The following is a 23,732-nucleotide window of genomic DNA, read 5'->3' as shown; positions in this document are numbered from 1 at the left end:
GCCAAAGTCGTTCTACCTAGCAGTCCGATCATAATGTTTACATAAAGGCAGTGGAGGCTGAATGAAGTAGGTTTCTTCCCCGTAACAGAGCTCGAGATTCCTGTGGGAATGGTGATCATGTGACGCATTCAAATACGTTGTTATACTAACCCTAGACGGTAATGTTGTACCGAGGTAAAAGCATTTATAAAGATCCAAGTGGCCGCTCTACATCTTCATGCAACTCCTCTGAAAACGTTGTACGCAGGACGTAGCTGTTCCCCGTCCCAAGACAGCCCGACGCTGTTCTCTTTCCTCGCCGCAGCCACCCACAGGGAGCTTTTTACCCTTCTTCCTGGACCTCTCTCTCGCTCTCTCTACGTCTATTTGTCTCGTTCTCTTTGGGAAGCCTATTTGCAAAGGAAGCAATACGTGCAGCTACGTAGAAGAAACGAAAAAGTAATTAAGGATGCTGGCAGGCGCCGCTCCGCTCCTCGGTCCGTACGGTAAGTGGGGGACGAGACAGCGAGAGATGGAAGAGCGAGTAGCGCAAGCGGGTGAGAGACCGCACGCCTGTACCCGCTTCTCAAGCTGTGGTAGGGCTGACGCCAGGCTCACATGAGGTCGCTGCGACACGTCAAATCATGCGGCGGCTCACCTCTCTCTTCCCCTTCCCCTCTTATTGAGTTGTACATGTCTCTTCGAAGACGGCAGCAGCAGCGTGTAGGTGAGCAGGAAACATCGGTGGCCAAAACCCATACACATACACGCATCTCTCTGTCGCTCTCTCGGTCGCTGTTTCCTTCTTCTGTTCACGAGGATTGTAGAGGAGTAACGTTGCGGTGGGAACCTGTGTGAGACGGCAAGGAGAATGGAGGGGACGAGGTCAGGAGGAGAAAGGAAGCAGCAGCAGCAGCACTACAGGGGGGTGAGAAAGAGACCGTGGGGGCGATACGCGGCGGAGATACGGGACCCGTGGAGGAAGGCGCGGGTGTGGCTCGGCACCTTCGACACCCCCGTGGAGGCCGCCCTCGCCTACGACCGCGCGGCTCGGTCTCTGCGGGGAATCAAGGCCAAGACCAACTTCCCCCACCAGTTCGCGCCAGCCCCCCCGCCTCCGCCAAACCCTCCGCCCTCCTTCGCAGCCGCTCTCGACCTCAACCACCCATCCTTGCACCTCTGGCTCGGCCCAACCCCACCCTCGCCATCGCCACCTTCTCCACCGCCGTCAACCAAGCTGGCCTTGGGAGGGTTCGTGCCTCGAGAGCCTCCGGCTGCTGCCACCTCGTTCTACGCCGTCTCTGCCGGGGGCTTACCGTTGGATCTCAACGAGCCACCGCCGCAGCTGGCGCCTGCCTTATCGCTACTCTTCAATTGAGCAGCCTTCCTCTGATATGCTAGCATTAATATGCTCCGCTGATCTGATCCGTGCATGTGATATCTTTCTCTTGTTATTTACGCTTTCTTTCTTCTTCTACTCGTTTTAAGATTCTTGACGTAGGTTTCGGAGAAGAACAGTAGGGAAAGTAGCAAGCATGCACCTAAAAAATCCATCCAGCTGTATATACTTGATGTTTAAGTGCGTCTTCTCGAATCCTTTTCCTTCAAGGATAGTTTTATGTGGTCGATCCGCACATGTTCTTCTTTGTATTACCATCCTATTCTCCCTCCTTGGTTCCAAGTCCTTCATGCGGACCTTCGGGAAGTCGATCCTTCTGTATATCGTCATACATTTACAAACCTTCAGCGCATGCATGCTCATGCTTTTCTGTATACATCATCGAGTTCGGTGGTGGTTCCCACAAAGTTAGGCTTTTTCTTCGTCGTGTTGTGGGATTCATAGGACCATTGTGGCCGTGGATAAAAAAGAAAAAGGAGACAAAGGAGCGGCGGCCGCAGCGCGGTGCACGCACATCTTTTATTTAATGCAGCGACGAGTCCTTGGGCTTTGCTTTTGGACGAAGAATAGTGGCCGAGTCACGTGTCGCCAAAGCAAGAGCGGAAAGCAATGATCTTGCGCTTGGGGCAGCTGACGTCGACCCGATTTCATGTTGTCATGGGAAATTACGGAGGGCGGAATAACCACTGTTTCTGTGGAATAAAGCCATTTCATGTTGGTCTTTAGTAATCGTTGTTTCACATAATCGAATGAACCACTACGATCATCACCTGTCGAAAGTGGCGACGAATAATATTTGATGAAGAAGGTGCATTGCAAAGCCCAAAATCTGAGTCCCAACCAAATTTGATGAGAGAAGAATCAGGAGCGAAAGAAAGTAGAGATGTAAATTAAGAAGTGAGAATTGCGGCAAACGAAAAAGGAGGACAAAAAGAATAAGAATCATACGTCTGCAACTTGGCATAAGATCGGATAACATCCATGTCTCTATCTATGATTTGGTGACCTCAGGTTGACCCCAGAGTCTTCGCTGGAAACTGTTGCTCGGCCGCACCTCTTCCACATCAGAAGCGGCATCGTGAAAGACTCGGCCAGATAATGCGGTTGTTGGGTGATCTTTTGGTAGGGATCTTCCGTGTTCTGTCGCCATGGATCTGAACCTGTGAAGGTACGAACTGGCCATCAACTTCATCACTGTGGCTGTTGCTGCACAGCAACCAAAGGGGCAGGCGGCCTGGACGGTGGTGCGGAAACGGTTGAGATCGCACCGTTCGCGCTCTAAGATGAGCAGATAGGTGGGGCCGGATTGTGATGGGTGGGGGTCCAGCCGGTGGAGATTGGTCAGTAAGCGTGTACACGTTAAGCATCGAAGCCAACATTTATGGCGTCTTCAAAGCAACGTTGCGTGGTTTTTGCATCGCTGTCACACATTTCCCCCACCTCTCTCCCTCCTGTTCTGGCCGCCGGTAAATCCAACAACAAAAGAATAAGAGAAAAAAATATTTCGATACCCACTTCACTTACCGTCAGGTTGTCCTGCGTGGGCCCACACACTCGAACATATCAACACACAGAATGGACGGACCGGTAAACATTTGGGTGGAGGAAAGCATATCCGAAAGCAAAAGGAGCGCTTGCGGGCCCCACTTGCTCTCTCCGCGCGTGTTAAAGGGGCGGGATTAGATGCGTTTTAAGTACGGGCCGGCCGCAGGCAGGTAGACAGCCAAGCGGCACGTGGCTCTAAGCGGCACGGTCCACGTGCGGGGCCCTTCGCTCAACCACCGAACCACGACGCGTCACGCGACGAGCGCGGCTCGACGATGGCAACTAATGACACCATCTGCTGACGTTTCATGTTATCGTTGGCTGGGAATCGGCGGAGCCCTTCGATCAACGAAGAGATCTACGATCCTTCTGGCGAATAGAAGCCCGCCACGTCGTCCAAGGTATTTGTATGCTGTCCGCTAAAGGACAGCCGTGCCCGGCCACCCGCCGCGACCGCCGTTCCTCCTCCTTAACGTCACCTTCTCCCACACGCTTCCCCCTCACTGCCTCCGCTGGGTCCGAGACGTGCCCTCCTCGACCGGACCACTCGAAACCCCTCCGTGCGGCAGCGGCCATGCTTAGCAACCCACCGCCCCCCCCGCAAAACAAGAAAACCACACCGCTAATGTGCCTCGAACGAAGGCTCTCCATTTTACCCCTTCATCATTGGCGAAAAGAATGTGGGGCCCCAGTCCAGAGGTGCGATTAGCGACGCGGGTAACGAATCGCAGGTGGGGAAACAATCGGTGTGATACGAGAGAGCAAGCTTCTGCATAGAACTCGATCACGACCGCGACGGGGGTCCATGTAAAAGCTGCCGCCCCTCCCCGCGCCACCCCACATCCCCAACCACCGCGCCGGACCATTCACGTGCCCGAAACTTCCGCAAGAATATTCTAACCCGAGGAAGGGCCGGTTTCCCCTCGCCGTCAACGAAACCGCTCTAAACCCACCGTTTCTGCAGACGACAGGATCCGTGGGGCCCAGCCGGCCCCCGACAGAGAGAGCTAAAAGTGTGGCGTGGATTTAAACCGGCACACATCAGGCGCGCACACGTGTCCCACCCTGTCCCCTACACCGCGAGTCCGGCTGCCGTCAACACGCTTCTACCCACGCCCAAATAGCACTCGTGATTCGCTCTCTCAGGTCTCATCGATCGCCACGCGTCGACCGGTTCGATCCAGCACCCATTTTAAAGCAATCGTGAGAGAGGAAACACTATCATCATGATGAAAATTAATAATATATTCTGAAAGATAAGAGCACTGAGAGTACACCTCATCTCGGAGCCGACTACATGAGTTCCTTCCCGGAAGGCAAAAGGAAAAAGGCGAAATAACAGAAGAAAAGCTAAATATTTACAAAATTTGCTTCCTTTTTTCGAACATCGCTTGCATAAGCGGAAAAAGAAGGAAATAAAGAGGATTTTTTTTTTCTTTTGTTGATATCAGAGGAGTGGAAGAGTTTGGGGGACGGTCTGACGGTTTCCGAGTCACACGATCTCCTCCGGCGGAGGGAGGTTGAGGTCGAAAGCGAAAGGGAACGTCTTCGCCTGCGGCGGAGGAGAGCGATAGTCCGGGTGGAGATCTACGACGGAGGAGGAGTCGGAGTCGCTCTGCACGGCGACGGCGGGCGGCGGCTGGAAGCAGGCGACGAACATCGGCGGGCAAAGGGCCAGCTGGCGGTTATTCGTGGCCGACTTTGCGTCCAGGAAAAAGAACTGCTGGGCCGACGGGGCGGCGGTTGGGTATGACTGAAAGGGGAAGCGACCGCCGGTTCCGCCGCGGTAGAGGAGGCCCAGATCGAGGGAGGGTGGGAGCGGAACAGCGAGTGGAGGCACCGCCGCCGCAGCCACCTCGCGGCCTGAGGATTCCACGGTGCTGCTCTGGCTACTGGGGCTGCCAGTGGCAGCCGGGACGGCGCTGGGGCTGCTGCAGGCGTCTGAGAAGGCGAAGTTGGTCTTGGCCTTGGCACCGCGGAAATCGCGGGCGGCGTTGTCGTAGGCTCTGGCGGCCTCCTCTGCGGTGTCGAACGTGCCGAGCCAGACTCGGGTCTTCTTGCTGGGGTCGCGTATCTCGGCGGCGTACCGGCCCCACGGCCGCTTCCTCACCCCTCGGAAACGCATCTCCTTCCCTTCACCGTCGGCGACGGTGCTGAGCTTCCCCCTTGGAGCCATGGAAAAGGAACCAAACTCACGCCTTTCTTTCGACTGTTCGATCCTCTCTCTCTGTTTCGTTTTCCGCGGTACCTCTGCAGACGACGCAGGGCATTATATATATAGTGGGAAGGGGGTGAGCGGCTTGGATTAGTGTATTAAATAACGATTAGGCTCAGTCAACGAGTGCTTTGACTGTCTCGCCTCGCCCCCCTCGGTGCCGAGCGTGGTCGCATTTAATCGTCCTCTCCGTCCATGCACTTGCTTCGGGAACCCTTTCGGCCACCCTGTAGTGGTACACTAGCGGGCGCCACCCAACGTCCTTACCCAGCCGGCCTCTAGGGGCCCGAAAGAGTTTTGGTTTACGCACCGCGTACGTGGCCGGAAGCAGTCGTGACACGCCCTTCGGGGCGGCTTCCGCTTTTTCGGACATGACGCCGTCACTTGGCGGGCGGGCGGGCGGGCGGGCGGGCGTCAAGATACGTGGACGCGACGGCTGTTCCACCGGGTCGAGTAAACAGGCACTTCCGTGGCGGAGGGCGTCTGCCGCCTCACCGCTTGCGTGACGCGCGTAGGATTCTTCGAGTGGGCTTAGGCAGTCGGGGGGTAAACGGCGTGACTCGCGGCGCCTCCGGGTGGCGATGGGGCCCGCACCGCCTGTCGGCATCGCGCCGCGAGTAACTCGGATCACGGAGGGGCCACTCGGCACGGAAATCGAAGCGGCTGCGAACCAACGCGTGTCCTCGTTGATTCTGCGCCGGCCTTTTGTGGGCGGAGGGCTCCCCGCGTGGGTGGGGCGACACGATTGGATGGACTCAGTCACGGGAGGTGGGGCGGGGCGGGGCGGAGGCATCGGACGGCTTTGATGGCTCCTCACGGAAACGAACGGCTAGGATGAAACGGTGGAGGATATAATGGACCGACGCTAACGCGGCAGGGTGTCGGCACTGGTACGGGACTCTCCGTGCGAGTCGCGTCCACGTGCCGCCTATACTTTTTTCGTGTCGCAAAATGGAATGCCTGCTGTTGTTTACCCCCTCATCGTCGCCATGGGTAATGCTTTAGGGCGACAATCCTATTTCAGAAAAAAATAAAATAAAAAGAAGGTTATATTCACAAATAATTTTGATTATACAAATGAGAAGAATTTATGAAAAAGAAAAAAAAAGATTTCCCAATCGGAACCAATTAAATCCGATCTCATTTAAGATTATCATTCTTGATTGCAGCATATATTTCTTTTGTATGGTTTTTGGTATATAGCTTGGCAGATCCACGATCCTTCTCTCTATTCGCCTTGACGTGTGACGACGCAACATGTGATGCCGTGGCTCGCCGACATTTGCCTCTGCGTCATGTTACGCTGAGTTGACTTGGTCACCGTCGTTGATTTCGTCTTGATGCTCTGTGATATGCAATCTACAAAGAGGGTGAGACTGAAAGAGTTGATCGAGTAGGTTACATGGAGCACCTGCCTGTAGTCCCATGGATTTGCGTCGAAAGCAACTCTTAACATAAGAGTCTCTCCCCAACAAAGATAGGGCTGACAGTGAGAGTATTTATTATCCATATTCACCCGATTTATTTAATTAAAAATTGGAAAATTAGAAACATCAAGAACGTTACGATTCATTAGTATATCCATCGTGGGTTTCATTTATTCCTCCAATCTAACATGACATTGTCATTCTAGTCACACCTGATGAAATCCATCACATTATCAAATAATCTGGATTTTATTTATCATTTTGTTTTTTTTTTATCAATATCAGGTTCCGATAAGGATATCAAAGGGATATAATTGCACAAAATAAAATGACCCACCCTCTGAAACAAATGCAACAAAAGTAAAATTACAATATGCTTCTACACTTGCACGAACCAATGGAGTTTCATAAAGGAGATAGGAAGATGAACACAATTTTATGGAGACTGCACTTGGAATGTTCATCTACAGTATTCTACACTGCATTATGTATATCCCTTTTAACTTATTTCAAACAATATCAAACCACACTTGGTAGCGAATATAAACTAGTGCTAGGAGTTACGGTAAACTGAAACATCTTACCTAGGTAAACTTAACTACTATGCAAGAAATATCATCTTTGCTCTTCCTTGCAACAGCCTCCTCTGTCAGATGCTTGGCAGCTGCTTGAGGATCTCTCGTATCCTTGATGAGATCCACTGCCTCTTCGTTTGACATTACCTGGTCAAAAACGTAAAGAGAAAAAATATTCTTAGAAAAAAGAAAGGAAATACTTCAATAAATAAGAGCTGTCCGATCTCTTTTAATCTCCTCTTGTGAAGGACATATTGATGTACTTGGTTGCAGAAGCATGCAACATTCTCTATACAACAATACAAGTAAACTTCTATTCTACTTTATACTAAATTTGTTGGTCATTGCATGTATGCTATGGCAACCAAAATTTTCCTCACAGTCCTGCTTAAGGCTGAGAAATGATCTCGGTCATTCTCACCCAGTTAATTTTAACATTTAAGTCTTATGAGAAAATGCTAATCTCAGGAAAGCAAAGGACTGCCACGAATCTACATGAATGCACCTTCTGACATAGGTACACATCCAATGGAAGGAAGCCCCCAAATTAATGGGCAAAATGCATTTCATGTGGTTTGTAATTTCATCACCAAGAATAAGTCCATGAATTTTCAATCTGTAATCAAATTGTTCCATGTGATGATGCTTGCCCTTTTCAATAGAGAGTTTACCTTCCATAATCCATCACTTGCTAGGATCAGTGACTCTGTGTCATCATCGATGACATCATCGGCCACATCAGGTTCAGAACTGAGGTGTGCCTTTAAGCTGCAATCTCCGAATGCCCTTGCCACAGCCAGCTGCCCATCCACACGTGGTACATCTCCTGAAACAAGATATTGCTAATCAGTTTTTAAGGCTCATGCTCAACAGCAAACTATCACATTCCAGAATTGCAAATCACATATATAGGTAGCAACAGAATTATTTATCTTGTCTGCTGACACATCCCAAGCATCAGTTGCTTCAAAATGTAACCTGAATAGCAAGAAATTTTGCCTACGTAGAAGGATTTTTACAATGTGATCGATAGACAACCAGCCCAAGGCCAGTCGTATCTGTAGTCGCAATGGCATTTCAGTTTAAGGTGGACCACACAAATCTTGATGGCACACAAATAAGATAGGAAAACAAAGAAATAGTCAAGTCATAGTTATTAACTACAAATTACGATTGTCAAAAAAGGCCGCCACCTATCTTGGAGTACCACAATAGAGTTAAATAATTTTTATTGATATTTCAGATGAATTATTGTTGTTACCCTGTTCATCTAACCAATGGTTGACAGTTTTATCTAGGTCAAACCGTTAAATATCAGTCAGCAGACTATGGCATGGTCCATGTTGACCGATGCGAGCCAAATCACAATACCAAGGATGTTAAATATATTTTCTGCTTGACACGAAACTCCTGATTAGCATCTTGGTAGTCCAATGGTCCCATTGCTTTAGCAATCCATGGTGCTATGATGCCCCACTTGAGATTTGGTTTTATTTAGAGTAGATAATAGGTCATGAGGATATGAGATTGGGGAATCTTGGAGGTTATGTTATATAGAATTTTGTGAAGAGTAATGCAACGGCTAAAATGGAAAGATTCATAATTATGTAAAAGATCTACATAGATTATGGCATCATGTTACCTATGCTACTTTATTACATAAACTATACATAATGACAAGTGTTTTATATCAACCTCTAGAGAATGACAAGTATCATATATCCATATCAATTTTATCCACATGTTTAAATAAAATAAATCACACTTCTCATGAGCCAATATAACTTTTAGAAAATCGACTAGATTTGCTATTTGGTTGTTTACCATCTGTGTCACACACCTTCAAAAATATTCACAGACACCAACTGCACAACTTTTACCCATAGCCAAGTCGTTTATCACAAACTGCTTTGTTCAGAAGACGTCACGTCCCAACTATTTAAGATAAGCTACATGAATTTTCCACTCTACTAAGCTCTGTCCAAAGGAATATACCGCACTAGTCAAATTAAGAGTCACCAAATCTCTATATTACTGTTTCTAAAATTGTCTTTCTTCCTCTACTATCCTCACATCACTAGTTTTGATTGATCCATATCATCTAACCAAGTGCATCTATAGGTGGACAAGTGCATTTCATCTTAAACATATCACCTTATATATTTTTTGCTCACCTCGAAATTTTGTACTCACTAGAAAAAAATCTTATATTTTTATTTTTTCTAGTTTCCCACATACTCATTTTAACATTATCATCTTAGTGACAGATACTAACTACTTTGTGTTGCTTCCTATCAGTACAGCATTTTTATCCATAAAATATAGCCGAACTTACAATGTCCTTAAGATCTTTTTACTTGCAATGATCACAAAACACTCCTAGCACCGCCTCTTTGCACATTAATTATCTCTTTTTGAATCTTGAACAATATCTTCATAAATATCTCTCTTCTGATGAATAAGATATCAAACATATCTATAACTTTTACTTCTTCAAAAGGTTTCTTGACCATGTATGTTTACTGTACACCTTAATTCTTCCCTTGGTATTATTAGAATTGCACTTCATATTTCTCCCCAGTTTAGGACTTTCTTGTTATCATTTGTCTTTATAACACAAGCTCAAAATTAGTTATACCCTTGATTTCTCACTTGGTGATGCTCATAATTTTCACTGTCATCAGTAGAACTCTGGACGATTGGTGAGTTTGCAATAATTTCTTTTCAACATATACATTAACAATGAGGAATCAAGTGAGACATTAGGTTCCTTCTCTTATCTATTATCACAAGCAAAGTACTTGAGGTTTTTCTCGTTCAATAAAGTCTTGTAAAGAATACTTTGCTGATATTCCTTGAAATCTCTACCATGGCTTGTTCAATTAATCAGCAATCTTGGTTCACTGGAAACTTTTCTTACCTGATTGGAAACAAGAATTACAATTTTGAATTTGTTAAAATACTTTGTGTTAAAGTTCAAGTCATAAAGACTAGTTTTAAAAGTAGCTATCTCTCTGTTTGCAAGATGCAAATGGTCCACATTAATTATGAAATTCATCATAAAGGTATAATGTTCTCTAGAGATTAGAGCATAACAAGAAAATTTCAGGATAAAATACAATGGAGAAGACAGGAAAAATGGATAAAGCTGATTTAGCGGAAAACTAAAGAACATCACATTCTAATAATAAAGAGGAGGTACAAGAAAACAGAAGAAATATGACAGGTATGAAGGAAGGATAATCAAAAGAAGAGAGCAGAAAGACACTCGGAAGAGCCAGAGCCAGTAGACAAGAAAACCATCAATTTATTGCTCAAGATTATCACAATAACTCACACTTCTAGGCAATTGTACATTATGCTTATAATAATTTTGTTTCACTTTGTTGGACAAAGACTCTACAAGATCCATGAAGAAATAAATTAGTCAATTGGCACCTTATCTAAAGCAGGGTTCATCGTACCGAGCTGTACCGCTCGATATGGGCGGTATGTATCGGTCCAATAGGGTATCGATAAGCGGACCACCCTATACTGGGTGGTACCCATTATATGATCTTGTATCAGGCGATACAAGGTCTATACCAATCGATAACGATCGAAATCCAATCATTACCAATCAAAGGGTGAGATTGCTCTATTTCAAATGGTCAATTTGACCGTCTAAACCATAGGAAAGGGTTTTTCAAATCCTTTTCTCCCCTCTCTTTCAATCCATTTTACTCTCACAATCTCTTCAACTCTTTCAAACTCTTTCTCACTCGTATCTCTCTCTCATCCAAGAGAATCCTTTACTTGATGAGGCAAGAGATCCTCCACGTCCTTCGTGTTTTATCGCTAAGGCAATAGAAGAAAAGAAAACACATCCCCAATAGGAGGAAGATCCCCCTCACTCAGAGCGTGTTGTAAGAAGTCAGATACCATGGAGTCAGACTGCTCGAGGAACTAGAGATAACCAACCGTCACAATCATCCGCCTAACGCACAAAGGCAAAGGCAAAGGCAAAGGCAGTGGGAAGACATGAGCATCAGTTACACGATTAGAAATAATCGAGTCGAGCAATGAGTCACCTTCTCAATCGCATTCAACAACCCGCTCAGTCCAAAGATATGATAGCAACGTGGATAGTAGTGCCTTGACCGTGGATGGCGATGACACCGGGGAGTCGATGGTCCCCTCTACACAATTTGAGAGTAGTGCATCGACCAAGGAGCAGCATTTTACACATGTCACCCAAAATTCACTAAAACCATTCAGTTCCTTAAATAAGTAAGATAAACAAAAAAAAAGAAAAAAGAAAACTTGAGCAATCGAACCATATTTTCAGCCAAAACTTACCAAGACATGGATTGCAGTTGAGTTTGTTCTAAACCTATGTAATTCTAGCAATTCCCAATCATGCAAACAGTCTGCCCCTTTTATTATCTTACCAAGCTAGTAATTACCTTAAAATTTTGTCATTTAGCCATGCGTTGTATTAAATTCGTTTAAATCATTACCAGAAATTTGACACGATGTTATGAAATTTTTATGGCGATCCATCAAGTTTGATATTATAACTCTTCTCTGTTCTCCAGGTACTACATATATGGCATATACAGCACATCAACCACTTTCCATTCAGTTCCAACTTGTTGCCATTTTTGTTCATAGGTTAAATAAATTGGGAAGGGAGCCTCAACAACTTAAAGTAACAAAAATAAATAATTTATAAGTTACCTGGAATGTTTGACACAAATCCTCCCTTTTCCTCAATCAAACGCTGCTCGGTGCTTGGTTCATGATCGACAGAAAGTTGTCTGGCTACACCATTCTTTGAAATTACAGCTCGTGAATCTCCAATATTAGCTACCACCAGCTTTACTCCATCTATTAAAATAGCTGTAACTGCAGTAGAACCTCCTCTTCCCAACTCAGCTGCTTTTTCCAGTATTTTCTGATCAGTGCGATCATATGCTTTCCTGATTGCACTTTCTATATCACTCCAAATTTCAGGCTGCAGGAATATGAAGGTTAGCAGAGTTTACATATTCAAGCATGTAATTAGTATTTGCATCATGAATGTTTGATGGTATGAGTAACAATCTTACAGAACGTCGCTAAAGCAAATGTTGAAAATGCAATTTGGTTACCTCTTTCAATATGTTCTCGAATAGATGAGATCGCAGATAATCAGCAACATCATGGCCCAAGTGGCCATCAAAAATCGCAAACAATCCCAATTCATGGTCATCAACTTTCTTAAATTCCGCCACCAGATAGTCCTCCATTGGATGGCTGGATTTTCCCTTCACCAAGTGATAGCCATGTCGGATATTCCTGCCAGAGATCTTGCACCTGCCCTTTCCAGTCTCTGACGATGAAGCAAACCCCGCTTTTGCCTGCGAGGATAACATGATCCCACGTAAATCGCACTTGGAAACCGCATGATAGATTTGATTATAGAGAAAGATAAGAAAACTAGTGTATGAAGTCAACATATCAAGCTCAACAAAGATTCAAATGATGCTCAAAAGGCTTAAATTTTCCATCGCTGCTTTGTTCCGTGCCGCCGAATTTTCGAGTAGCATCGTGGAATTCCGCATCAACCTCAACAAAATTTATACTCATCGAAAGAAAGAAAGAAAGAAGCGACGAACAAGATCAGAGCAGAAATGATGTCACAAACCAAGCATCAAGATCAAGATCCGTACGGGTAAGGCAACGGATACTAGAAGCGAAACGAAAATTGAAAGACATGGAAACACAAGATTTGAGGCAGGTTGTGATGACGCACTTTCAACTTGTGCAGGATCTCCTTCCCCGTCATTCTTCAGATCTGCTCCGCTCGCGATCAACCGGCGCTCGAAACCTAACGATATCTTTTTGGCTAGAGAAGAGGAAAAGGGAGAGTGAAGGAAAAAAGACGTGCTGTGAAGATTAATAGATCAAAAAGGAAAGAAGCACTCTTTCTTCCTTCGACACGGGATCTTATGAACGGAGAAATCCAACTTGGGGGCGTTCGTTGTCGTTGTGCAGTCGGTCGGTGGCCTCATGGCGAAACCCTCCGCCCCTTCCGTTTCCCTCGGTACTCCTCCTCGAGCTTCTCCTGTCTTATCCACGACAGGGTCCGGGGCTTTGTCATCCTCTAAGAGAATGCGGGACGGGACGAGTGTCTATTTGGCCTCGTGGAGCCCACAGCTGCCAACAATTAATAAGCGAACAACAACCCACTCGATCTCTCGAGCGGGACACGATAACCGGACTCCGCGAGTGGGGCCCATGCGTCGGCCACCCTGAACCATGCAAGGGCTCGAATAGCTGAGCCTCAGAACGGACTCGGAACGCGAAAGCATTCGTCTCTACAACAGGTCACAAGGGGTCCCAAGATGATCCGGTGAAGGGAGGCTTGTCTCGATCCTGATATGATGATGGCCACGGTGGATGCGCGCGCTTCTCTCGCAGCCTTTGTTGACCAGGATCAAATCCAGTTGTTTAATGAACGGTGGTGATGCCGCGAGATATGGCTTCCGCGTCGTCGTCATCCTGATGACACCGCCGTGGAAAGATCACCGACCAAAAACACGTGCGTCGAAAGAGACTCTCCCTGGCTTTTATGTGAAGTCATATACACGTCTCCAACCGCCGAGCTCTTTACCTCAGGAAGTAGTTGTAGGCGAATTATTGAGGAGCTTTTCCAGAATCATCCCCGTGACAATTCGAACTAGCATTTGTGCAACGTCCTCCATATATCAACATAAAAACAAACCACTATGATCTAATCTAATGGCCAATGTCTGCAAGTTTGGAATAAATCAAAATTTAGAGAGAGAAATACACAACAAATGGAGGCCCAAATAGTTGAGCAGTTTGATGGTTGACTTCCTGCAGCATTTGTTTAAGCTATCAATTTAATCAAGATACGCTTCGGGGACTCCTGACTCACAATGCATCAAAGCCAGTTGACAATTGCATCAAAAGAATTTGATTGTGTAGAATATACGACTGGCTACGTAGTACACACACTCGGTTCCTGAGTTGTTCCTCTTCCTTTCAGCAGAAAGATGTTACATATTGTGCAGACAGACTGGTGGTTCAAACAGTCTTGAACGACTGCAGAAGCAAATCATCTCATGTGAAATGCCTGCCGCAGCTCGACTCTTTGATTCACACGCAAGTCTGGTGACTTTGGCTTTGTAGCTTCCTTCGTAGATCTGTAAACATATTACCGCAATCTAGTCAGAAATAAAGAAACAAGGAAGCAGAGGTTTCTATTGATTCTAGTATCAGTTTTCATACTTCTGAGGGACAAATGGATTGCTAAATTTTGGAAGGGGCTTTGCGTGAGGCACCATTGTTCTCCTCATCTGCTTCACTGCCTTCTCTTCTTCCATCTGGAGACAAGAATAAATTCATAATCACGAACCGACCGAAGGTGAACAAATCTAAATTGCAAATTTTCAGTGGTTACCATCTGCGCAAATTCCTGCTCTTCTCTTAATCTCTTGTATGTCAATTCTTTCTCCTTAATCTGCACATGGTATCGACAAACTCAAGATCACACCTTTATGATGTTGCTTCCGGAGGGGTTATTTCATACTACTCCTCACTCCTCTCTCTCAACAGTGAGACATAATAAACATGTGCAAGCAGAATGTGTCGGAGCAGAAACAGTTAAATGCAGGCAGACATAATTCTAGCAAGGGGACTTTGAGCTCTTCAATATTCTAACTTTTCACAGTAGAAAGTTAGAAAACAAATGATGTAAGGAGTTGTAAAGAAATTAAATGATGTACAGTCTTGTGAAGAAAACAAATGATGTACTACTACACACACAGCTGCTCAGGAGCAGCAAACAAGTATTTATTTAAGACTGAGAAGGATGGAAGGGTACAAAACAGATTTGACAATAAGAATTCAGAAAAAAGGTAGTCAACTGTGGAATCAACAAGGCCAGATTTGACAATAAGAATTCAGAAAAACGGTAGTCAACTGTGAAATCAACAAAGCTGGCACAGCTTAATTACCAGATATGACAAAGAGATGCATGAAGAATGAATTAACAGTGAAGAGTAACCTTTTGATCAAATTCTGTTCTTTCGACAGCTCTATGATCCAAATGCAATACAAACTCCTTGATTTCAGTGAGAGGCTTTCTCTCCCTTTGTGGAAGTGGTAGAGGGTCACTGCCATAATGTCGCAAAATATACTTTCAGTTTGTCTTCAACTAACGCACTGAAATTGTGAATTAAAAAGTACTGGAACTTACTCGTTTAAAATGGGCTGTGCTCTAAAAATTCTTCGTTGTGCCTCCTCTCTTTCCATCCTCTCTTTCTCTTCTAACTTTCTCTGCATCTCCTCTTCGTGTCTTACAAGGCTTTCTAACTGAAAGGCTTCTGGCTTTGTACAATGCTTAGGCTCAGGTTTGGGAGGTATCTGCAAGCACGCGAAAATTGCCAAAATGCAATGAGAGCAAGGTATCGTTGTAATTGTGTTGTCATTGGTAATAAATAGATAGTGCTTCTTACCACCGGATAATCAGTAGTATATGGGTAAGGGTTTGCCTTTGGAATTCTAGCCCTTTCCTCTTCCAACTCTTTCTGTAAAATCTGTTCTGCAAGTTGCCTTTCTTTCTCAAACCCTCGCTCCTAAAACAAGGGGAGATCAGGAGAGTCTTAGATTATAACTGAAAAATGGAAAACCAGCATTCGCAAAGAACATAGTCCACATACCTCTGTATGAAGATGGAAAGGAGTTGGAATTGTGACTCTAGGAACTTCTTTCCTCTCATGATTAGAAGTTTCAGAATGCAGTGAAAGCTGAAAATTTTGAAATGCAATTATCAGTAAATTTCTCATACTTCTGCTTGATGTAAAACCAAAAAGCAATCTGATGCCTGCCTTATCGAAAAGTTGCACTACTGCTGCAGGAGGACCCAACCTCTCATTTGTTGCAAAGTGAAATTCCTCAGTAATAGTAATCTGGGGCTTTGGATTACAAAACAAGCCTATTTCCCCTTTGCTCTCAAGAATCTGGATATATCAGACAGAATTTGGTAAATGCATCAATCTATAAATGAGTGAGAAAAATATTGCATGGTTTGTTTGATTAAAGAGACCTTCTTATTGAGTGGCCTAGCCTTGAACTTCGGTATCTTTTCAAGATCCTCCAACTCTAATTCCTGAGTACTCTTGATCCTGTAAAAGACAGGTCTATCAGTAACAGTGAAGCAACATAATAGTGCATGATGCAACGTTCTCTACGACATATAACTGAGATTATACATTGGTGGTCGAGCTCGGAGTGACGTTTCAAGATGAGGAGGCCTCGGTTCAGTAAGTCGGAAAGGTTTGTTCTGATTCTGTTAGATTGTGTGATCAATTTATTAGAAGCAATATTATATGAATGACATCCTCAACAATTAGCAAAGACGAAACAAGGAGAGGTACCTGAACGGAACCATCTATAGAGGAGACTACTGATGATGTTTCAGTATGTTGATTTGCTCTGTCCATTGTCTTAAGATGGAATTCCTTTGCAAATTTATAAAATAGGTAAGTCACAACTGCCAACTTCTTCATAGCTGATGGAAAATCAAGCAAATCCAACCTGGAAAATAGGTGGTTGTGGAACACTTTTGGGCAATGCAGGAAATGAAGGTGCTTCAAAAATCTGCAAAATTAAAAAAATATTGACATAAATATAGACCTCAAGTCTGACGGAAACAAAGGTTCTTGAGAGAAACAGGAAACCTTCTTATTTAACGGACGAGCTTTGAACTTGGGGATCTTTGCCAGCATCTCTTCTTCTAGCTCAGCAGAGCTCTTAATCCGTACTGCACGAACTCGGTGGGCTGTTTCAAATTCAGGATTTTTTGGCCTCGTCAAGGTAAGTTTAGGCCTCCTTTGTATTACTGAAGCTGTATCATCCTGAATAAAATATCATATGAGAAAATGAAGGCCTTCTAGAGATTGTCAAAAATCGGAAGCAAAGAGCAAAAACTTATGACACATCACAGGTAAAAAATTATATATTGAGAACTATATATCTTTAAGATCTAGACATTTGTGAATATCTTGCAATGAGAATAACCAGGCACACTCCAATACCAAGATAATAAAATATGTAAGGCCGTGCTGGTGATCTCATTCGACTAATATGATTGCAATAAATCTTAAGTGAGCAATATAAGTTGAGCAATATAATCTCATTCGACTAATATGATCTCATTCGACTAATATGATTGCAATAAATCTTAAGTGAGCAATATAAGTTGAGCACTAGAAAGCAATCAACTAAGTCAACTCTTTACTTGCAAGGGAAAGCATGTCTAAGTGATCCATTTCAGTGTGACCAATGTGCAACTTCTCTGGTTTGAAGCTAGCTACGTGTCTTTAAGCTAGTTTTGTCTTTGTCTTCTGCAGTTGAGTTTGATGTCAACACTAGTCTTGTAAAAGATAATAGACAAAACATAAAGATGCAGCTAAACATCGAAGTAATAGTTGTTATTAATAGGCATATTATGCACAAACAACACAAGTAATTCCCACTAACGCTCGTACCTACTACCAAAAAGTAATATATCTGCAACATAACGAAGTATGCAAAGTATACAAGTTCTTGGATCTACTCAAAATTCTTCCTTTGGAATGCCCTTAATGTTTTAGAATAAATAACAGAGAAAATGAAGATCAGGGAATCACCAAATTTCAAGCTGATTAAGAATGAAGCTCAAGAGGGCCACCTAAGATCAAGCTGATTCAAAACGAATCTCAAGAAAAACACCTAAGATCAAGGTGATCAGAAAAGCACTATGCATTCAGTTCTGAGTATGAAATCAGGCTGTTCTATAAAATGTGACCAGATTGCTAATTCGCTGATAAGAATCAGAGCCGACTTAAAAGAAATTAGCATAAGCTACTTGACTGAGCCTACACTTACAGAGTTCATTTACACATCAAGAAAAAAGATAGATAAATCACACTGTGGAGTGAGAGAAAAGTCTTAGATTCTAACTAACATTTGAAAGTGATCTATTCTGAGAGAGATCCAAGTCTCTAGTCCTTGAATGGAATTTATTAATCATCTCTGCAGCAGATATGAAGGGTGATATTTCCTGTTTCACAACACAAAACACAAGTTATTTTGTGTTAAAGAAACATAAAATATGGCTACTATATCACAGAGTATTCTAACAGTCTTGCAAATTATCAGTAGTTCAAAAAGAATTTATACCTTTCGCGATGATTTCTCTTCCAGACAACCTTTAGCAGCAGAAGTAGACATACCAGTGCCACCAGTTAAACCTAATCTCGGCTTGTGGAGTAGAACTCTATTTTTGATATTGTGTATCTGAAAATGGTCATGTCAAAGTGAATTTGTATCAACATCTATTTGAACTAAAATTTCTGTACTTCTGAAGAAAAAAATTGCAAAGCTTAATAAACCTGTCTGGATCTTCCATCATCCAGCTTTTGTCGTTTTACTGCTTGATTCTCTTGTGCAATTTCAGCAGCCATGGAACTCTTTGCAGCAAGGCTACCAGGACGTCTATCACAGACAAATATGCCAATCTAGGTGATCCATTAAGTAAATAACTGCTAGATGATATTGTTGCAGACACAAAACGTACTTGATTATATTCTTTCCTTTGGTGCTTTTTGAAGATTGGATAGGTGACTTGGTTTTTGGCTTTAAAGCAGAAGGCTGTCGCATCATACTTGCATTTTTTCTAGTTGTTAAATGCTTTGAACTGCTCGGTGCTACTCCTTTTTCTGGAACTCTCTGCGCTCTAGGGGTGAAAGCTTCAACAGTCACATGGTTGTTCACGGTACTAGGTGCTACCAATTTTGTGCAACTCTTCTGTGCTTTGGCAGTACAAGCTGTTGATGTTATCAATACATTCAAGTAATACAAACAAAATCAATAAAAGGAATAATTTAACCAAACTACGGCAATGGAAATTTGTCCATGAATCAGTAGTATATACCCGCAGCCACTGGAGCACCACCTGGAGCAATATGGAACTCCAAACAAGGAGCTTCTTCCTTGCTCGATGCTAAGGAAGAAATGCTACATGGAAAACTGTCGTCAAAAGAATGTTTGAGCAATAAGCGAGTTGGGTTATGTTTCTAGTAAGAAAGCAGAATGGAAAAGGCTCTGAATTAAAAACCTCGTCTTCTGTTGTGGAAGAATGTTAGTCTGAGGCTTAACTTCGGACACCTAGACATACACACAGGTAAAAACATTTTAGAACTTGAGGACCGGGTATATATATCAATAGAGTATTGTGTTCCCAAACCAGCATCTTTTAACTTACAAACTCGAAAGAATTTTTCCTATCCTCTACTTCTTGGCTTTGTTCAGGTTTAACCAAAGGCTTGGTTTCAAGCTCCTGCTGATAATTTCTGAATGCACGAACAAGAAACAATGTTTCAGGTCAGTTCTCGGCAATATAGCATGTATCCCTCCAACAGAGAAAAAAGAAGCATTTGCTCGATAAATTCAGGTCAGGTCTCAGCAAGTTAGCATATATTAAGGAGTCAATAGATAGATTTTCCACCTTGTGGTGTTCTCTGCTTCATTCAATGCATCAGTTTGGGTAACTTTGGTTGATACTTCCACCTGATATTGAAAGAGTGAAAAGAGCAGACACAACTTAGCTAAAAGCTTCCGTTTCTACTCGACTAGCACAATAAAAAAAAAAGAAGTTTGGTAACATTAAAAATCACCTTTTGTTGTTGATCAACGTTTCCAAAGTCACAGAGACTGTCAATTTGAACAGATCTACCCTCTCTGATTCTGGGCATGAAAGCTAGAGCAACAAAAAGAAACATAATTGAGCCCTATTTTCCTACTCAAAGAAAAAAGAAACTCTCTCAAGGAAAGAAGGAAAAATCTAAAGAACCGACGGTATCCAGAGGGGAGAAATCTGGAACTTTGATATTAGAATCAAGAAACTCATTGCCCGACACAGAAGTAAAACACTTTCTTGATCGAACACAAACACAATCTTAGTATCAAATTCCAGTTCAAGGTACAAGAACCTAAAACAAAGCCCTGATTCCCCACGATCTATACGAAATAACAGCAAACAAAACCCTAAACCCACCATCATCGACATCAAGAAAGCAACGAGTTCAAATACAACTCCTCTACCAACAATCAGGAACATCAATTGGAAGAACCAAATGCAAAATAAGGTAGAAAGAGAGGCGTACGAGACGGGGCGTAGCTGCGCGAGGTCTCAAACCAAAGCTCGGCCCTTTTGATGTCCTCCTCAGTCTCTTCGTTGACGAAATCGAAGAACCGAGGCGCGCGGAACTCGTACGCCTCGTCGATCTGTAGGACATCGACTCCACCGTTCGCCATCAGATTCGATCCCCTTCTCCTCGTCTCTTGCTGCGAAATCGATAAGAGGGGAACCACGAGAAGCGATAGATGGCAACGGAAAATGGGGTTGTTTAGTTCCTAATCCTGCAAAAGATTCGTTGATCTTCGCGATGGAAGGGCACGGCGTTTCTCTTTCTTGAGGCTCTCTCTCTCTCTCTCTCACTCCGTCTCTCTCCCCGCCTCTCACTCCCTCTCTCTCTCTCTCCTTCTTGATCGAGGAGTAATATTTCCTTGGAAGGGCGATGAATGAAATAAACGATTCCAGGTGGCAACGGTCGAATTTTTTGAAACAGTTGATCGGTCGGACCAACGGCTATTTTCTAGGCGCTTCGTGGGGTGTGGACCCGCCTCTGCACGTGTTACGCACGCCGATACTAGTCGTTACTAAAATCGTAGCGTCACCAATCGGAACACAAATATAACATTTTTAAATAATAATTACATCGAAATATTTTTCTCACAAATTATAGGAAAAATAGATCCAACGCAATGTTTATGTTCGAGTGGCATTGCCATGAATCAATCATATGCAGATAATTCTCACTATTTTACAAATAAATTTAAAAATAATTATATAACTTCCACAGACAATCAGTTGTGCTCCTAATCTAAAAGATCATTAAAATAATTTATATATATATATATATATATATATATTAAATAGTGTATTTCAGAGTCCGATGTCACTATTTATCATATACAAAATCATAATTAATTTTTAAATAAATTAATTTAATTCAATTGAATCAAATTTGATTTAATTAATCGATTTGAACCAATTTAGTATCAAAAACTCAGTTGAATTTATATCTTTCAAATTAAAATCAATTTGATTTGGTTTGATTAATCAAACAAAAAAAGGCATCCTCAAACTATTAATAACATTTAAAATCGAATCCATCCAAATAAAAAAGATTTCAAATCAAACTAAATTGAGCATTATTTTTTCTTTTGATTTGAACACCCCTAATATACTATCATCATGTATCATATTCGTTGACATGGCATGCAAGTTCTTTTAGATCGTAGTTGACAGTTAAAGTTGGGGTGGTCTCCTGTAGCCTCCGGAAACATGGCTTTGACTGACTTTTTGGTGCGAATGGGTCGGACCTGGTCTGGCTCAATTCAACCCGTTCCGTGAGTGCAAATAGCTACAGGCTCAATCAAGGCTATGGGCTGGGCTAATCATGTATAGTTCATGTTGCGAGCTCAACTGGTTTCGACCTAATCTATGATTACGGTCTTTAGAATTAGAGTTAGAGTTAGAGTTATCTTCTTATCTCTTCGTATCTATGATTCACGAGATCATTATAAGTGATATAATATGGACTAAGAATGATTGAGAATATATCTCATATCGTATATAGTTTTTAAGAGGTTTTATTTATTTATAAGAGTAGAGGATTTGGATAAATAATTAGGAGAGTCACTTTCAATAAAAAATCATCTCTTAATGAATCCTTCTATAATTAATTTTTTTATTGATTGATAACTATAATCAGAATCCAATCAGATCTCTAATATATCTTACTCAATTAAATATGATCAGACAATCTAATTTTTTCTAATTATCCAATAATTATTAAGATATAAAAGAAATTCAAAATTAAATAAATAAAATAAAAAAAAATATATTAAAAAAATAATTTTACCTAATAGGATTTTAAAAGTTTTGAAAAGTATTTTATATCTTGCTTTGAATTTTAAAATAGGTTACTAAGTCTAATAAATATAATAATACTATATTAAGTCTAACTACCAATACGAGTTATATCGGCTGTTTATCATTAATATCATACTCCCTTCTATATATCATAATACTATTAGTATTTCTTAATATAGTTTAGAATGATCCTTACAATTTATCTTATCTGGACAATCATGTTATCATTGTTGAATCATATATTTTGATAATAAAACTAATTGATGAGTTTATTAGACTAAATATGTTTTTGAGATAAGTGACATGTTGGAAACCTTAATAAAGCATCACATATACAAATATAAAACAAAATTAGTTCCCAAAGCTTCAATATCAAATCGTCGTGCGAAAATTGGTGTGTAAAAAATCGTAAAATTGAAAATCGTATATTACGTGTGAGATGATTTACCTAGGGGAGATCATATATTCCTAAAAATGCATATCCAACTGTTTGATGAAGGAGGTCAGATGCCCTCCTTTCTAGCGGTGATCCACGCAGTAGATGAAGTGATGACGCTCCTCCTTTTATAGCCCAAATCCTCGTAGTCTTTGCACACCACCTCACAGCAAAGATCAAGGAGGGCTGGCCCTTTGTTACTGTTCTCTTGCACCACCAAGAGGGTTGTCAACTCAGGAGGAGAGGGAGGAACGAGAATAGGAGGTGGTAGCTAAAAAGAGTATAACCTATTACCCATTTGGTTCCATCCTATTTATATAGGTCCATGTCAACTTAGCCATAATATATTTTGTCATATTGAGTATTGGATCTCTATCTAACTACCCAAACCTCTTGTATTAATTGATTTCTATCCAATAATACAGGAGCTTATTGGATATCCAATAAAACATAGGCTCGATGGATATCTCGTATCCAAATCTCTATCCGTCGCAACACCTATCATATATATGTGACTCTCTATGCCCAATACTGAGTTTGCCATGAGTCATATCTATCAGAACTCTTTCTGACTTAGTGAATTATTATTTGCATAACAATTCACTCGACTCATCGACTATGGACGTACTAGGTCACTATGTCATAGTCCCTAGACGATACAGGGAGATCAAATCCATTGGACTTGTCCACTCTCAGTTACCGTGTATCTATAGTCCCTCATCTATCTAATATCCCAAAGATCGTATATCAGGTATAATGCTATCAGGCCCATACACAATCTACTCGAGCCTCACTTTAATCAAATTCTCTTAGAAAACTCCTTTCTCTCTCAATCTGAATGACCCTAGCTATGGATTTGCTTGAGTAAGAACACATGAGACATTCCTCTCTTGATATTTAGAGTGGATGATCCTCTATTGACACTCAATTACTCTCGTAAAGTTGGCTACTACTATCGATGATCGATTGTGCTAGATTTGAAACTTTCAGATTTATAAGTCCGATATCAAATAGTTGAGTACTCATATAAGATATCATTGGTGTCTCAAGTCTAAGGACCAGACACATAATTGAGATAACAAAATTGATGTCTAATGATGAGATATCATTAACCATCTAATA

At 42.5% G+C, this 23,732-nt stretch overlaps 4 protein-coding genes across 5 annotated transcripts; 1 reads left to right on the top strand and 3 right to left on the bottom strand.

The window, feature by feature from the left end:
* The first annotated feature begins 223 nt into the window (after window positions 1–223).
* On the top strand, window positions 224–1,609 carry LOC135646036 (ethylene-responsive transcription factor 12-like). The gene has a single exon (XM_065165119.1). It carries the CDS (start codon window positions 851–853, stop codon window positions 1,355–1,357), a length of 507 nt encoding a protein of 168 aa, XP_065021191.1. The 5' UTR covers window positions 224–850; the 3' UTR covers window positions 1,358–1,609.
* Window positions 1,610–4,150: 2,541 nt separating this feature from the next.
* Window positions 4,151–5,247, bottom strand: LOC103994685 (ethylene-responsive transcription factor 4). The gene has a single exon (XM_009415089.3). The coding sequence runs from the start codon at window positions 5,097–5,099 to the stop codon at window positions 4,416–4,418; it is 684 nt and encodes a 227-aa protein (XP_009413364.2). The 5' UTR covers window positions 5,100–5,247; the 3' UTR covers window positions 4,151–4,415.
* A 1,743-nt stretch (window positions 5,248–6,990) lies between these two features.
* On the bottom strand, window positions 6,991–13,281 carry LOC135645502 (probable protein phosphatase 2C 62). The gene is made up of 5 exons (XM_065163930.1): window positions 12,917–13,281; window positions 12,273–12,521; window positions 11,860–12,136; window positions 7,812–7,966; window positions 6,991–7,287 (listed from the first exon to the last, which is right to left on the bottom strand). The coding sequence occupies exons 1-5, from the start codon at window positions 12,947–12,949 to the stop codon at window positions 7,150–7,152; spliced, it is 852 nt and encodes a 283-aa protein (XP_065020002.1). The 5' UTR covers window positions 12,950–13,281; the 3' UTR covers window positions 6,991–7,149.
* Window positions 13,282–14,057: 776 nt separating this feature from the next.
* LOC103994687 (protein TPX2-like) lies at window positions 14,058–20,715 on the bottom strand. 2 transcript variants are annotated; one of them, XM_018829828.2, is made up of 23 exons: window positions 20,340–20,715; window positions 19,851–19,933; window positions 19,682–19,743; window positions 19,439–19,526; window positions 19,292–19,341; window positions 19,109–19,203; window positions 18,752–19,001; window positions 18,567–18,669; window positions 18,355–18,471; window positions 18,140–18,235; window positions 16,872–17,048; window positions 16,729–16,791; window positions 16,569–16,652; window positions 16,404–16,480; window positions 16,238–16,316; window positions 16,020–16,151; window positions 15,852–15,938; window positions 15,648–15,767; window positions 15,389–15,555; window positions 15,197–15,305; window positions 14,591–14,650; window positions 14,419–14,513; window positions 14,058–14,333 (listed from the first exon to the last, which is right to left on the bottom strand). In XM_018829828.2, the coding sequence occupies exons 1-23, from the start codon at window positions 20,488–20,490 to the stop codon at window positions 14,246–14,248; spliced, it is 2,433 nt and encodes an 810-aa protein (XP_018685373.2). In that variant the 5' UTR covers window positions 20,491–20,715; the 3' UTR covers window positions 14,058–14,245. The 2 variants fall into 2 exon arrangements, with proteins under 2 accessions (XP_018685373.2, XP_065020001.1); XM_065163929.1 differs by having other exon boundaries at window positions 19,109–19,191.
* Window positions 20,716–23,732: the final 3,017 nt, after the last annotated feature.

This window comes from Musa acuminata, chromosome BXJ3-8 (assembly GCF_036884655.1).
Source record: "Musa acuminata AAA Group cultivar baxijiao chromosome BXJ3-8, Cavendish_Baxijiao_AAA, whole genome shotgun sequence".
Lineage (NCBI taxonomy): Eukaryota > Viridiplantae > Streptophyta > Magnoliopsida > Zingiberales > Musaceae > Musa > Musa acuminata.
Note: the sequence above shows the minus strand (reverse complement) of the source record. Positions and strands in the feature narration are given on the sequence as shown.